Below are 17,022 nucleotides of genomic sequence, written 5' to 3'. Positions count from 1 at the left end.
ATTTTGCATTTTAATTGTCATAGGCATGGGTGTGGTTGGTTTATTTTTCTGCATAGAGATTGCTGGACTTGGTAGGTTTGTAAGTTGGCATTTTTCACTCAGTTGGAGAAAATCCTATCGGTGTGTCAATCCTCCAACTGATCTACTTGCATGAATTTTGGACCTGTTAGTATTACCAAACATGAATTTTTGCATTTTCTCCTTTAATTTTATGTATGTCCAGCTTTGCATACAACTTCTCCTGCTATTCTAGTCCTTATTAAGCTTACCCAGTACAGATTTCTTTTCAAATAACATACTATTAAATTCCTGAATTCCATTTTAGATAATTCTTTCTGCAAAGAATATCTTCATTCTTTTGTCACTTTTCCTTAAAAGCTATTTGAATATTTATAGTAACTGCTTTAAAGTCTCTTTCTGCTTATTCAGTTAACATTGTGGGGCACTTCTTTTCTACACTCAGTTTACATTCTCATTTCTCTACACAGGTAGCCATTTTTTTCATGCTTTTTTTTTGAAAGTGTCGATGATGGGTATAGCATGAATCTTAAAAGGTCTTATTAATAAAAACAAACCCAGAGCCAGGTATTGGGGTGAACGCTGAAAGATCAGAGAGACAGAACAGGCCACAGCCACCTCACTTTGCCAATTCCTCAGCTGATCCTGTTTCCTCAGACTGGAAGCCTCTTGAGTCCTCATCCAAATGAATCTCAGCCGAACTGCTGCTCAAAAGCCTAAAAGCTTAACCAGGCTAGTTCCTGGTCCTCACACCTTATATACCTTTCTGCTTTCTGCCATCACTTCCTGGGATTAAAGGCTCTTGTTACCACGCCTGGCTGTTTCCAGTGTGGCTTTGAACTCAGAGTTCCCAATGGATCTCTGCCTCCGGAATGCTAGGATTAAAGGTGTGTGTGCCACCATTTCCTGGCCTCTGTATCTAGTGGCTGTTCTGTTCTCTGACCCCAGATAAGTTTATTAGGGTGCACAATATCTTCGGGAACACAATATCACCACAGATAGGTTGTGGAAATTTTTTTTTTGTCACAATAAATTTGTATTTATTTGTGGTTCTGTTTTGCTCTGGTAAGTGGTTGCCTTTATTGGTTGGCCATCTTATGGCTGAACCTCAAATGCTTTATTAGAACAGTTTTGAGGAAGCCCAAATTATGACTGAATCCCCTTTAATTAGCGTCTTCATGATTCCCAGTAGCTGAGATCTGTGTGTGGCTGTTGTAGTCTGAGCTAGTGTTTTCCTTTGGGCTTTTGGTATATTTCCTATGCTCAGTTCTTCAGCACTTAGCTAAAGGTTTGAGGAGGAGATAAGTGTAAATTTTTGGACCTTCTGTTTACTTTGTACTTTTTATTGATTTTTTTTTAAGCCATACACTATCCCCCAGTTCTCTTTTCTTGTTTTGTAAGCCAACAAAAAGAAAATTAAAAAAAAATTAATGTCTTCTGTGGACAAAACCTGTAGATTAGGATCTCACTCTCTGACTGACTTTGATTCTTGTTTCTTTTAGCTTTTCCCCCATCCATAAGATCTTTCCAGTTTCTAGTATTTTTAATTCTGTTTGTCTTTAAATAGTTCTTAGTTTTTTACCCATTTATTTATAATTGGTATTTTCAAGTAAATTGCTCTAATATGTTAGTGTGCCATTACCCAAAAATAGAAGCCATGCTTTTTTTTGTCTAGTATTTTGAGGTTCCCATTTGCTGTTCAGTTTTTTATGGCAGCTTTTAACTATATCAGTTCTCCTCTACTCTGATTTAATTTATGCCTCAATATATCTTTTTAATGGGTCTCTCAGTTTCACAGATTTGCAGATTGATGACTTCTTAAATCAGTAAATTAGACTCGATGCTAAATAACCTAATTCACATGTAGCCTGATTACAGTTCTTCAGGTTATAGAAACTGCAAAGGGACTTTTAGAAAGCTTTACCTTTTTGTGTTTCCTGATTTTATGTTTTAGATAGTAATATAGTTTTTAAAAGTTGTGTGGACATTTATCATGATTTGCCTTCTTAAGTTTTGAAATGTATAGCACAGTTGTGTGTTTATTGCTCTGATTGGTGGCATGAACCTGGGTGATCAGGGCCTAAAAATGAAGTGGACTAAAGTCTCATACAATGGCCGATTTTATTCAGAGCATCAGACAATTTATACTCTTGAGGGTTAAGAAGAGTCACATGAGTAAAGCTTACAGTTACAAGGACAAGACAGACATGGCAGAAACATTTTTCCATAGAGGCATATAAATAACAACAGCTGAAGTACACTTACACCTGGGAGGAGCATGAAAACACATTCCAAGGACAATTCTATGTTTTGAAGAAACTGAGGTCACAAGATTGTTATTTCTTGGAGTGTTCTCACAAGCCCTCAGAATTCTCACAGGGCTCCATTCTTGAACTGTGTTCTGACAGTAGTGTACTGTCTAGAATTCTATTTACTTTAGATACAGGTTCCCCTTTCTCATTCCTCCAACCCCTTGACTTCTGCTTTGTGCTTCTTTGAGTTTTACTCTTTCAGACACTTCAAAGAAGCAATTTCATATACTATTTGTGTTTTGGTAGTGGGCTTATTTCACTTAGTATATGTCTTCTAGGTTTATCCCTGTTGTCTCCTTGTAAGCAGAAGTTTATGTCCAGCCAGCAACTCCCAAATACCCAGCAGCTGTTTCCTAAATAATTGACTTGGAGGCTTAATATTACTTATAAATGCTTTGCTGGTAGCTCAGGCCTATTACTAACTCTTACATTTAATAACTCTTACATTTAAATTAACCCATTTCTATTAATTTGTGCATTGCCATGTGGCCTGTGCTTAATGGTACTCTGGCATCTTGCTCTGTGCGTGAGTGGCTAGCTGGCATCTCCCCGACCCCGCCCTTCCTCATCTCCATTTTCAGTTTGAATGTATCGCCTAACCTAATTCTGCTTGGCTGTTGGCCCAAACAGCTTTATTTATTAATCAGTGAGAGCAACACATATTCACAACGTACAGAAATACCATTCCACAACATCTTCTGAGGCAGAATTTCTTTGTCAGTGGTCTAGGTTCAATTAACCCCCCCCCATGTGTAGTACAATTTTTTTTTTAAATTTATCTACCTATTTATTAATAGATGGATGTTTTCACCTGCCTCATCCACTGTTGCTGGATTAAACCCAGCAGATGCTCATCAAATGCTCTACACTGAGCTGCATATATCTTGATTTATATTTTGGCTGTTGTGATAACTTTGCAGTGAATTTGGGAAAGCACTTACCTTTTTTTTTTAATCACAATTTTGTATAGATAGTCAAATGTTACAGAGTTTTCTGTTCTTAAAAAATATTTTAATTTTCAGTCATGTAAAGTGTGTATGTCTATATGTGGGTATGTGCATGTGAATTGAGTGCAGGTACTTGAGGAGGCCAGAAGCATTGGACCCCTGGAGATGGATGTTGCAGGTGGTTGTGAGCTGCTTGACATGGGTGCTGGGGGTTGAACTTGGGTTCTGTAGAAAAGCAAGTACGTGCTATTAATGTGCTATTAATGATGAGCCATCTCTACAGCCTGGTTGTCTGTTGTTTTAGGAGTTTTATAGTTTTCAGTCTCCATGTAGGTCTTTTATTAATTTTGACTTTAATTTTCCATGTGGTGAGGTTGGAGTCTACTTTCTTTCATGTAAGCATCCAATTTTCTGATTGAGATCATTGTTTCTAACAGTGGCATTCACTTCTTTATACAACTTTTATTGTATCTCATAGGCTTGATGTATTGTTTCCATTTCTATTTTTCTCTGGATGTTTTCTCATTTTCCCTTCTTCACTGGGTTTTCTACTTTTCTTTTTGGATACCAGTTTCTGAGTTCAGGCTTAATACAAACAGACTTGTTTGTATCACACATCTGTTCTATTCTAGAAAATATTCCAAAAGCAGCACCTGAGAAGGATGCATGTTATGTTCTGCTATTGGGTGGGCTGCAGCATGTGTATGTAAAGTCTGTTTGATCTGTAGTATTGTTTACATGGAAACAGCTTTGATGTTAATTTATGGACCATGTTTATAATTCTTAGGGTTTGGATAGGAACGTAACTCAAATATATGTAACTCACAGGAAAATGGTTTTAGAATTCATCAATAGACTTTTAATTGTTTCATTTACAAATATTAATAATTTTGGGACAAGATCTCACTATGTAGTTCTGGCTCACCTAGAGCCAGATGTATAGATCAGACTGGCCTTGAAGTCACAGATATCTGTCTGCCTCTGCCTCCCTAGTGCTAATAACTAAAGGTGTATCTCACCATTTTTATGACTTTTATGTATTTTGTAAAATGTTTTACTTACCCTGTAAAAGATTTTCATACCTTTTCCTAGATAGCTAAGTGAGAAGCAATAAAAGAATAATTAAAAAAAATTTTATATTTATGTATTTCTTTTTCTTTTCTTTGTTTGTTTTGTTTTGTTTTTCAAGATAGGGTTTCTTCCTGTAGCATCATATGGCCTTGAACTCAGAAAGATTTGCCTGCCTCTGCCTCTTAAGTGCTGGGATTAAAGGCTTGCACCACCACCACCACTCAGCAAGGAGTAATATTTTAAATGTTTTACTTTTGAATTTTTAGATTGATACATATATTCCTTTCTGTTTTCACCTGGCGTGGTGGTTTTGAGAGTTAGGCCATTTCTTATGTCTGTTACTAGCCCATGTCTTCTTCGTATTGTGTTTAATGAGTAGTACCATAGTTCCTTAATGCATTTTCTCATTGATGGTTTTCTGGATTGCTTCCAGTATTGCTTGTATGGTAAAACTGCTCTTCACATTTCTTTATGTAGAAGACTCCTTAGGGCATATTGGTTTTTGTTTGTTTGTTTTGTTTTATTGTAGGTAAAAACTCGGAGGTAGAATTATATATCTAGGATATATGAATATTTTTTAGAAATTGCCAGTTTTCTAGTGTTATCATTTTATGCTCCCACAGGCAATACTTAGGATTTGAGTTGCAGATTATAGTTTTGTCATAAATTATGTTAATTTAAGTGGATTTAACAGAGCCTCCTCAGTGTGGTTAACTTTGTTCTGTTCTGGTCATCAGTTATTTTCTTTATTAAGACTGCCTTGAATCATGGTGTTCACCAGAGCTGAAGACAGTGAATGTGTATGGATAAGTAAAAAGCTAAACAGCATTGTTATTTTGTATGTAAAACCTTTTGTGTTAAGCCACTTTATGTATTCAGCTTTGTAGACATGGAATAAAATCTGAATGAGGTCTTAAAATTGAAGACATGGTAGATGGCCTTTGTTTAAGAAATGTGTAGCTTCTCTACTGTGACATATATTTGTAGATGTGATACTTGTATTAAGGAGAAGCCATTAAGTTAGTAAGGGAGAGAAAGGAGGGTGCATCTGGGAGGAGTTGGGAGCAGTGGGTGAATACATCACAATTCCCTGTAGAAAATCCTCAATCAATAAAAGTATTATATTAAAAGAGTTAGATACTATTACCTATTGTGCTTTATAAATAATACTTTAAAAGGAAAAATGAGTAAAGCAGAGCAAGTTGTACAGAAGAACATTGAATCTGGGAGGTGGTAAAAGTGCCGAAGAATTTTAATAAAAGCTATGGAAATAGTTGTGGCATGCGGTGTATACTAGAGTGTAGAGGTGCTTTATGGTTACAGTTGTTGCAGTCAAATACACCACAGTGTTACTCCCTGACTCCATTGTCTATGTATTAGTGCTATAGTAAGAAGTTGTTGTTGTTGTGTGTGTGTGTGTGTGTGTGTGTGTGTGTGTGTGTTTTAGTTAAAAGAGGAAAAGCAATTGCCACTGGATTTTCAAGATTTTTAACACACATAGGACAAAATCTAGCACTTTTCACAACAAACATTTGTGGAATAGATTAGAATAAACATTTCAAGTTGAAGAATTTTACTCTGCTGGCAGTGAAGCACTTGAAAATGCAGCTTCTAAATCTGGGAGGAATGTGAGAAGTGTTTTAGCAAGATTGTGCTGGCAGGACTTCTTAAGCAGGTGACGTATTATAAAATACTGCGTTAGGAAGAGTCAAAGAAACTCAGGAATATGAGTCTAAATAGACACATTATGAAAGCCTGGAAGGTGACTAAGGAAAACTCATTGTGGAAGTAATAGAGAGAAGTGAGGGGAGAGACTAAAAAGTAATGCCAGTTTCCAGGTCTCTTTGACCTGGACTATTGCACTACTACCTGTGGTACTATAAATAGTAACAGTAAGGGTGGGATCTCATCTAGATGCGTAGGAAGAAGAGATGAAAAGCATAAGGAGTGTGGCTGACATATGTTGGCTTGAAGGTGATAGCAAGGTACTCAAGAACGTTTTCAGCAAGTATGTGGAGATTGGTGTCCCAAAGTGCAACACTGGATTTAAGACTGGCAATTTGAGGCTAGTGAAATGGCCCAGTGGGGAAAGGAGCTTGCTGCCAAGTCTGACAACTTAAGTCATGTCCCCATGACCCATGTGGTGGAAGGAGAGAACCAGCTTCTGCAATTTGTCCTCTGACTTCTACAAGTGTGCCATGGCATGCACACAAGATAAATAAGTAAATAAATGTTTAGAAAGATAGGAAATGCGTAATTATAAATTGATCATTCATATGGGGACAAAAATGGTAAAGCTAAATGACCAGTCTAGGGGTGGAACGTAGATTGGCAACATGGGATAAAAGCGGGCACTTTCAGCACCTGCCCCAACATCAAAACAAAACAAAAACCCATTCAACTTGATTAGAGATGCAGGGCCGGTTGGCATTAAAAGTTAAATCAGTAAATCTCAGACAAGGGGAGATGTGACTGAGGGCCGATGATATAGAAACCAGAGTGGGCAAATACAGCCATGGCTAATGGTTTTGCATTTGTAAATCCATCCACCACCACCCCCAACCTAGCTATTTCTCTTTGTTTACATATTGCCTGTGGCTGCTTTTGTGCTGTGGTAATAGAGTTGAGTGGTTGGTATAGAGAACAGTTAGTTGGTCCCCAGTCATCTAAAGTGTTTACTATTTGGCCTTCAAACAAAAGTTTGTTGAAGTCTGTTACTGAGATCTAAGAAATTAAGATTAAGAGGTTAGCTTGCAGAATTCAGAGGATTTTAGGTGTTTTTGTTGTTGTTTATTTGTTTGTTTTCTGTGAGCAAATATTTGTGGAGAGGCTGTTGTGTGTCTGGCATTTGGTTTTGTGAGGTGGTCTAGGAAGGGGCTAAGTAGCAAGAGATTATTAATATGTAAATGGTCAGCAATGAAAGTGGTGAACATAAAATTTTCTTTTGTGTGAATGGGAAGAAATATATGGGGGTTTGAGGGATAGAGGAAGAAAATTTTCAATACAGGGAAAATATGGAAAAGATTTTACGGCACTCTTCTAGAGAGGCAGTATGATGCCATTACAGGAATTAATGGTCTAAGACTTGAATTCAGGGAGTGCATGGGCCTCATTACAGGAAATGAATAGAATTGTTTGTGGAATTGAGTTAAGAATAGTAATTGCTCACACAGCTGTTTTTAAATAGCAAATGTGTTAGGTAATCAGCAAAAATTCACGAAGATGTACTTGATAGTTATGCAGAAACTGCGGTGTTCCTACAGACTTATGATCCTGGTGGGAGCCATAAAAACAAGCAAACTAGCTAAAAACCTGTGTATGCAGTTTTCACTTTGGTGTAATATTGTATTTTTTTGTTAAAATGTAAGTGTAGTTTTGTTTTCATCTTTTCTCACCACGGATTCTAAATAATTATTCTGTTCAGGAAGAGCAGTGTATGAAATGATGGGTGCACAGAGCATTGAGGTGTGTGCTTGCTGAAAATAGTGTCCACTTGCTTGCTACTCTGCTCCCTTCCTAGGCAGAAGTGAACTGTTGGTTGTGTTGATATTGTTTGTTTCATCTGTATTTGTTTCACTTTAGCATTTAGTATTATTTTATTAGGCACTGCCTCTGCTCATTTTTCCCCTTCCTTTATACCTTCCCAAGGATGTTGAAATACATCGTTAGCTTCTCAGAGACTAGCAACTACTTAGAGTTAATAGAGTACCACATCAGGTAAAATCCAGCTGTCTTTCAAACTGTTTACCTTGGGGGTCTATTTGCTGCTTTCTCTCATGTTATAGTGCTGGCAGTACTTCTAAATGCATTCATTGCAGCTCCTAGAAAGACTTACTTTTGATTGAAATAACTGTGTGTTTTGCACACATTTAAAAAGAGTATTGTCTTACTCATACTTTCCCTTTCTTTCCTCAGGATCCAAGTTACCCTCTGATAACATTTTTCTTCAACCTGAAAAACTACTTTTAGTGTCTTTTGTTTGTTTGTTTGTTTTTTAACAAATGTTGAAATGAATTCTTAATTTTCTTTCTTGTGAAAATGTCATTTATTTCATCTTTAGTATTAAAGGATATTTTGGTCAAGGTGTAGAATTTTGGATAAGAGTAGGTACTTTAAAAAATATTTTTCTGGCCGGGCGGTGGTGGCGCACGCCTTTAATCCCAGCACTTGGGAGGCAGAGCCAGGCGGATCTCTGTGAGTTCAAGGCCAGCCTGGTCTCCAAAGCGAGTTCCAGGAAAGGCGCAAAGCTACACAGAGAAACCCTGTCTCGAAAAACCCAAAAAAAAAAAAAAAAAAATATTTTTCTGGCCGGGCGGTGGTGGCGCACGCCTTTAATCCCAGCACTCGGGAGACAGAGGCAGGCGGATCTTTGTGAGTTCGAAGCCAGCCTGGTCTACAGAGCGAGATCCAGGAACGGCACAAAGCTACACAGAGAAACCCTGTCTCGAAAAACAAGAAAAACAAAATAAAAAAAAAATATTTTTCTGTATCTGCCATCAACCAGTTTTTGAAGGCAAGCAAGCATGTAGTGATTTGAATTTTTCCTTTCTAGGTAATATGTCTCCCTCTGGCTATTTTTGAAATTTTGAAATTTTGTCTGTCAGTTTTATTTTGATGTGGGTGGATAGGACTTTCTTTGCGTTTTTTACAGTTGGCATTCAACACAGTCTTTATTTGGTAGATTTAACCTTTACACATCCCTTTTGGTTATTATTTCTTCAGATATATTTCCTATCTTGTTCTCTTTGCGCTCTCATTATACCTAGGTTAGACTTTTTCATCTCTTCCATTGGGTCTCTGAGGTCTTGTTAATTTTTTTTGATTTCTTTCCCTTTTTTATGATTTGAATAATTCCTATTTATCCATTATAAAGTTCCCTTACCCTTTTTCCCAGTGTCTTCATTCTTTCTTAAACCCATCCAAGAAGTCTTTTTTTTTAAATTTCATAATTTAATTTAATTTTACATATCAGCCACGGATTCCCTTGTTCTCCCCCCTCCCGTTCCCCCCCACCCTCCCCCCAGCCCACCCCCCATTTCCATCTCCTCCAGGGCAAAGACTCCCCGGCGGACTGAGATCAACCTGGTAGACTCAGTCCAGGCAGGTCCAGTCCCCTCCTCCCAGGCCGAGCCAAGCGATCCGATCCTGCATAGGCCCCAGGTTTCAAACAGCCAACTCATGCACTGAGCACAGGACCTGGTCCCACTGCCTGGATGCCTCCCAAACAGATCAAGCTAATCAACCGTCTCACTTATCCAGAGGGCCTGATCCAGTTGGGGGCTCCTCAGCTATTGGTTCATAGTTCATGTGTTTCCATTTGTTTGGGTATTTGTCCCTGTGCTTTTTCCAATCTTGGTCTCAACAATTCTCGCTCATACAAACCCTCCTCTTTCTCGCCACTTGGACTCCTGGAGCTCCACCTGGGGCCTGGCCGTGGATCTCTGCATCCGGTTCCCTCAGTCATTGGAAGTCTTATTTCAAACATTCTGTTTGTCTTTTTAGAATTTTTTTCCCTCTGCCATCTCCAGTCTTCTGTCCAGTGGATGTTCTTTACTTATTGAGCACATTTACAGCACCTTCAGCCTCTAAGAATCCAGATATAGTGGTCCTCTTGACTTGGATAATTGGTTGCATTTTACTATATAGGACTTGGTTTTATTATGAATGCTGCTTGTGGAAATTTTGGTTTCTTTATGTTCCTCAGTGTTTTCTGTTGTAGTGAGCCATTTATTTGGTTAGATTCAAAATTAAACTTCTCTGTTCCCTGTGGCTACCTGCCACTCTCATTATATTCTTTAGCCTCTGCCATATACCAGTTTGGCCTTGTATTGTGGGTGTGTGTTCTAGCTTTAAAGATATAAAACTAAACTTTGGCTTACCAAACCAATACACAGAATCTCTTGTATTTAAAACAGAAAGCCCAAAGCTTTGTACCTGATACCACATTTTCTGCAAGACGGTCTGTCTTCACTTCTAAGTTTCCTTGTGATTATATTTCTCCAGTTTTATCTATAGATTTGTTTTTATTAATTTATAGCATAGTAATGAAAGGAATTATATTCTAATTGATCCTGTATCACAGTGAATTCCTGAGAAAACATATTGATAGATTTATTTGATGTGTACATGAAACCTGAAAAATACTATGAAAAACTGTTGGTAGGTTTTCAGATGTCTATTAATTTAGAATTGATTGCAGCCTTTGAGTCTTATATAACAAAGTATCTTTACTTCATAAATAAAATGGAAGAAACTATTGAAGTAAGACATTTCATCGTGTTGGTTATTTGATACAGTTATCTGCAATCAGATTTTTCTTCCAAATCACTTATTGAATCTCCTGATAGCAGATGGCAGTCTTACAGAGTATGTTATCTTTTATTTATTTACAGTGGTACTAGATTTGCTATTGTACTTGCTAGAATAAAGAACTTCTTTCAAGGTTAGAAATGACTTTGTGGGCAAGGAAGTGTACAGTCTCCTGGCTTGTTCTCCTAACCTGGCAGATGCCCACTTTCTCTGAGCAGACATTGATGTATGCACATGTCCAAATTAAATTGCTGTTTTGATTTCCTTTGCTGTGAGCTGTCTGCATCATCTTTTTCTGTTCTTTGTATTTCCTTCTTTTCTTTCTTTCTTTTTTTTTTGAGCCTGTGAGACTCAAAAAAAAATTTCACTACCTGAAATATATCCCAACTTCCATATTTACTTTTTCACTTACCTTAGTGTTAGTTCATGATGGCAGGGTTTTAGCAGTAGGTGTGCTAAGTGGTAGGTAGAGAGAGAAGACATTGGTCTTCGTCACCAGCAGCCTTGCCCCATACCATCCTTTTTATCTCAGGCAGACCTTTCCTGAGCTTCCCCAAACACTGAGACATAGTGTTAATAATCCTTGCCTGCAACACCTTCATGGGAAAAAACAGATTGTTAGGGCATAGAAAAGTCCCTTCCTTCAAATATAATATGTTTTCAGTTTTTCTGGTGGATAAAATCCTAAAGAAACCAGTAGGTCCATATGCTAGCATGTTAAAGGTGAAGGGATGGGATGGAAACTGTGGACTAGGATTTTAGAGAGCATTCAGAGTCAAAAACTTATGGTAGAGGCAATGAAGTAAGCGGGCAGACTCTGTTTGAGTTTTTCATGGAAAAGAGAGTAATGCCTGCCAGTCATTGAACTTGACCAAAAGTTTGCCTGGTCATGCAAGAGTCTTATACATTTGATTTCCACCAAATTTTGTTTATTCCTTCTTGAAGTTCCCAACCTTGCAGGAAGCTGCTTGTACTTACAGTAATTTCAGATGTGTTTTTAGTGACTTGTCTTTTTTTTTTTTTTTTTTTTTTTTAAAGATAGGGTCTTGCTATGTATGTAGCGCTGGCTCAGCTAGAACTGGCTATGTAGACCAAGCTAGCCTCAAACTAAAAAAACACACCTCTGCCTCCCAAGTGCTGGGAGTAAAGGCATGTACCAGCACATCCAGCTATGACTTTTCTTATTAAATGTTTTTACAAGGAGAAAAAAAAAGGCCAACTTCTTTCATTCAATCCACACCATCAGTTTTAGAAACAAGGCCTTAAGTTAATGTTTGTTCTTCACTGTGCTGGTTTTAATGAGGTGTTCCTCATAGTCTCAGTCATTTGATCACTTAATTTGGCTCCTGGCTGTGGTGCTGTTTGTTTAGAAGGTGTGGCCTTGTTGGAGGAAGTATGTCATCTAGGGGGTGGGCTTTGAGAGTGTGAAGATTCCTGTTTGCCAGCTCAACTTGCAATTCCAGCCTTTATGCCTGCTGCTCCACCATCAAAGACTCTTATCTCTCTGGAACCATGTGCCTGAATAAACCCGTTTCTGTAAGTTTAATTGATCGTAGTGTTTTATCACAACATCAGAAAAGTAACAGTACACTTTTATCATAGCAATGGAAAAATAACAATAGACTTACTAGATAAAAATTAGCAAGCTAGGCACAGTGGTACATGCTTGTAATCCTAGCATTTAGGAGGCCAAGATAGGAATTTCATAGTGAGTTTGAGTTACACAGCAAGAAAATAAAACAAAACGAACTGTATGCTTTTTAAAAATGGGGCACATGAAATAAACAGTTACAGTGTATTTTATGTAATTGATTCCCTTCAGAAAGGCAGGCTCTAGGACATACTTTGTTCATATATATGAAAGGTTGAAAAAAAATGAAAGGAATGCTTCAGTGTTAATATGAGTTTACTTATTGCTTACCTATTTTAATTCTGCTGAACAGAAACACAGTTATTTTTTTGAAAATCAAATAGTCAAAGTACTTCAATCTTTTAATCATTGCTTAGCATTCTCATAACTGTCATTTAGATCTGTGGATCACAGAGTTACTCTGAAGTTGTTAGTACCTGTATATAGGTACTAAAAATGGAAAGGAAAGAAAATAAATGTTTTTTTTTCCAGGTATTTCAAAACAAATGCTTTCTCTCCCCATTCTATTGTAATTCTTGTGCATTTTATTGTTTTTCACGTTTTTATCAGTTTTATAATATCTTTATAAAGTTTATTTGCAGGTGTTGGTTTGTTTTTGTTGTGTTTGAAGCTTTGGAAGTTCTATCATTGCGGTCATATTTTTGTGTTTGTATAGCCATTGTCTTGAACAGAAAGGAGTCATTGATACAGAATGATTACTTTTGTCAGTGCCAGCCACGACCTTTAGTCAGTCTGGCTATGTTGACAGTAAAACCACAGAGTTCTGAGTTAAAAGCCTACCTGGATCCTTATTACTCTGAAATGGCCTTTGAGCATCTTTCCTTGTCCAGTAGCAGTGGTATTAGTGTTTAATTGGTGACAAAACTACCTAATACATTACCATTTTATTAATAAATTAATCTTTGCCCTTTCTTCCATCTTGTGGAAGGAGTTAAGAGTCTTCTCGTAAAAGTTGAGCATGTGGTTTCTACTGTCTGAGATAGTTTCTATAGTTAGCACCATCTTTTCTGTTTTTTTGAATAGACATATTTAAAATAACACAAATCTCATGTTTATTAATTGTTTGCTATAAAAACAGTAAGGTAAGTTTTGGTCTCATTTTCATTGTCAGAACAGATTTCCAATATATAATCAATGAGAATACCTTTTGTACACAAATTTTCTAATTATTTGCAGTTTTATGTCACGTTAGTATATTCTGTGGGTTGAGTCTCTTAGAACTCCTTTGTGCTATGTTATAGTGCTGATTACAAAGAAAATGCTTAGAAAGTAGCTCTTAGGTAGTTCATGGCGCTGCAAGAGGTGCCAACTGTGTGCTTTTCCGTGGTGCATTGCATGTGTAGAGTCTCTACTAAATTTGGAATTTTAATAAGATTTTCTAAGAACAAAACATTTTTGTGTTTTGAAAGCTGGTGCACTATAAATTGTGCCTGGAATATTATCTAGACAGCAGTTCCTCCTTACCTGTGGGGATATATTCCAAACTCTCAGCAGATACCTAAAACTAAAGATTTACCCATTTTTCTCCCATATATCTATATCTATACATACACTTTTTCCTATACCATTCATGCTAGAGATAAACTTGAATTTCTAAAATTAGGTAGAAACATTAATGTAATTAATGTATAAATAGAATAATTATAATAACATGCTATAGTAAGAGCTATTAAATTTTATTTGTAGAATATTTTATTAAGTTTTTTCCTGCTGGGCTAATTGAAGCTGTGGATAAGAACTACTATTCTTAATAACATCTTCATGTCAATTTTTTTCTTTTTCTTCTTTTTTGGTTTTTTGAGACAGTGTTTCTCTGTGTAGCCCAGGCTGGGCTGGAACTCCATCTTTAGACCAGGGTGGCCTCGAACTTGGAGATCCTCCTGCCTCTGCTTCTCGAGTGCTGGGTGTGCCACTATGCCCAGCAGTTTTTTTTCTTAAGAAGACTGTTAATGCCCTAATAACTGAGTTAGTGAGGAGGCCATTCTGCTGTGGGCCCTAGTGTCCAGCGCCTGTCTTTGTTCAGTTCCTCATACCTTCAGCTGGTTCCTATAAAGCCTTGGACACTCAGAAGTTGCCACAGAGGTTGTGGCATTTTATTGCTGAACACTGCATTTTCACCTGCATCACAGAGGACTTCTAGGAATACTCTGAAAGAGTTCCTAAACTTAGTAGTTTCTAACATCTAGGTTTTTCTCATGTACAAATGAAAGAAAGCCAGCATTGACATTTATCATAGAAAACAGCTCACAAAGGGCTAGAAATCAAAGATGAAAAAACTGGACTTTGAAATATAGAAAAATGTAGAAATAACTGGATTGAATCAGAAAAATGTAAATGACTGGATTAAGAGATTTCTAGTTTTTCCTGGGACTGATGGGAAGGTGAAAGTGTAGAGCTAGGTATCAGAAGCGCATGATGGTAACTGATTCTTTATCCTCTTATAAGAGCAGATCTTTAATTTGCAGTCACATCATGGGTAAGAACTTTGAAGAGATTGAAGTGTTAGCCACAGAATTACTGCAGCACATTCTCTGCGTTACTGTAGTTTTGTATAGCTATTAAGAGATTTTTCTATCCCCAGTTAGGAATATTAAATCTCTAATCTGATAGAAACCAGTTTATTAAACTGAATATTTTCTTGGCTGGCTTTGTTTTTATGGTTGAGGAGCTGAATTCTTCATATTTGCATATAGAGAAAGTTTGAGAGGAATGAATAGAGAAATGGAGACACTGATAATCCATTTGAAAGTTTCCAGGGAAATATTTTAGTTCTGAAATTTCATGATGTGTAGGGGAATAATAGTGAGAGTAACCGAAGAAGCTTACTTGCTGTATGTTAACCGAGGCAGGGAGTGAGGTCAAGCCAGTTCCACAATGATATTGACGCCATGTGATCTGTGTTCTCTTATCCACTATTCCAAACATCCTGAGGGTGTGTTTTTAGATTTTATATTGTCCACTATCTTCTCTCCTTAGGTATGGATGAACGTGGAGGAACAACATCTTGGGGAACAAGTGGTCAACCAAGCCCTTCCTATGATTCATCTAGAGTAAGTTTTCTTAAGTCCTGGTTAGAACTGTAAAGATAATTGGGTTGAGTAAATGAGTTCTTTCATAAATGAACTTTCATAACAAAGATTAACTTATTTTTGTGGAAATATTCTAGAATACCCACAGCCTTCATCGTGGATTTAATTCTTTTTATCCACTGCCCTGCTTTTGAGGTTTATTATATTTCCTACACTGGGAAATATTCTTGATATTATTGAGACCTGGACTGTCTATAGTGCTCCCCAGTGATACTGAAGGAGCACAGAGTACCCATCATGGATTCTTTCTATACACATTGCTATTTCTTTGTATGTTACAGCTTTCAGCTTCCTCAAGCTGAGTTCTAGAGGTTATCTGTTGTTTATATTAAGAACTCAGTAGTTCCATCTCTGGAAACCATGTCAAATCAAACAAAAGATGGTATTTCTTAGGTAACAATAGGAAATAGGAATAACCTTGTATTCTACATATCAAAAGGTATAAAGAGTAGGGCCTTTTCCAGCAAAAAACAAACAAACAAAAAACCTGAAAAATGAAGTAAAAATTTCTGATCAAGTTTTGAAATGCGACCAGAAACAGAAAAAGAATTGTCACCAATTTCAACACTGTGTTCCCACCCACTAGTGTACTGGTAGGGTTATGAAGTGAGATACTTAGCTAAAAGGCTATATGTTATTAGGTTTTTGTTGTTACTGTTGTTTCTTGTTACCAGGACAATACCTGACAGAAGCAACTCTAGTAAAGGAGAGATATATTTGAGCTCATACTTTAATGGTTGGGGGAGGCTTCCTGGTGTTAATGCTGCAAGGGTGACTCCTGTCAGTGTGGGGCAGCTTGGTCACATCATAGCTGATCAGGAAGCAGACCTTGAGCAGGGTGAGGCTTGACTATATGTAACTCATAAGGCCTGCCTTTCTTTCCCCACTTCCTGCAATGAGGCCCCACCTCCTAGAGTTCTAATTTCTACAAGCCGTGATCAGATTAGATCACAGTGTTCAAATCCATGAATCAGTCAGGGATATTTCACATTCAAACCATAATGCTGCATGCAAATGAATAATGAACCATTTCTTATTTCTCTCATAGTAAACCAAGAAAAGATAGACAAGCATGCAAAAAGTTATGGACATTTAACCCTTGAAGCAAAGTGTCTTAAATAATAGAAAGCAGCATGCAGTTGGAGCTTATAGCCTGGGAATGGACTGCTTGCCTTTGTACTGAAAATGTTCTATTACTGTCAAAGCACTTCTGAAAACAAGAGGTTTTGTTGTTTTATTTGGGCCACCCTCTAGTTTATTTTAAATATGTTGGGAAGGACTGTGATTGTTATTTGAAGGGAAACAGACAGGTGCTGACTGACTCTATTAATATAGTGGGAATCAGTGCCCAAGAAAGCCATGTCATGATGTGAAGTGTCTTGTCACTTGTCTCAGGATTTGGATTTTACTGTTGATTCCTGGATACATTATTATTCTTTCTTTTTTAAAATTTATTTACTTTTATTTTATGTGCATTGGTGTTTTGCCTGCAGGTATGTCTGTGTGAGAGTATCAGATCTTGGAGTTACAGATGGTTGTGAGCTGCATGTGGGTGCTGGGATTTGAACCCAAATCCTCTGGAAGAGCAGTCAGTGTCCTTAACTGCTGAGCCATCTCTCCAGCCC

General features: G+C 37.3%; 1 protein-coding gene across 5 annotated transcripts in view; it reads left to right on the top strand.

Moving 5' to 3' along the window:
- Tcf12 (transcription factor 12) overlaps positions 1-17,022 on the top strand; it is a 282,155-nt gene that overhangs the window by 83,058 nt on the left and 182,075 nt on the right. For all 5 annotated transcript variants that reach the window (XM_052713833.1, XM_052713826.1, XM_052713818.1 and 2 more), the window contains one exon: positions 15,285-15,358. In XM_052713833.1, coding sequence (XP_052569793.1) covers positions 15,285-15,358 — 74 coding nt within the window. The remainder of the gene's footprint in view (positions 1-15,284; positions 15,359-17,022) is intronic.

This window comes from Peromyscus californicus, unplaced genomic scaffold (genome assembly GCF_007827085.1).
Source record: "Peromyscus californicus insignis strain IS unplaced genomic scaffold, ASM782708v3 Scaffold_11__1_contigs__length_118956290, whole genome shotgun sequence".
Classification (NCBI taxonomy): Eukaryota; Metazoa; Chordata; class Mammalia; order Rodentia; family Cricetidae; genus Peromyscus; species Peromyscus californicus.
Note: the sequence above shows the minus strand (reverse complement) of the source record. Positions and strands in the feature narration are given on the sequence as shown.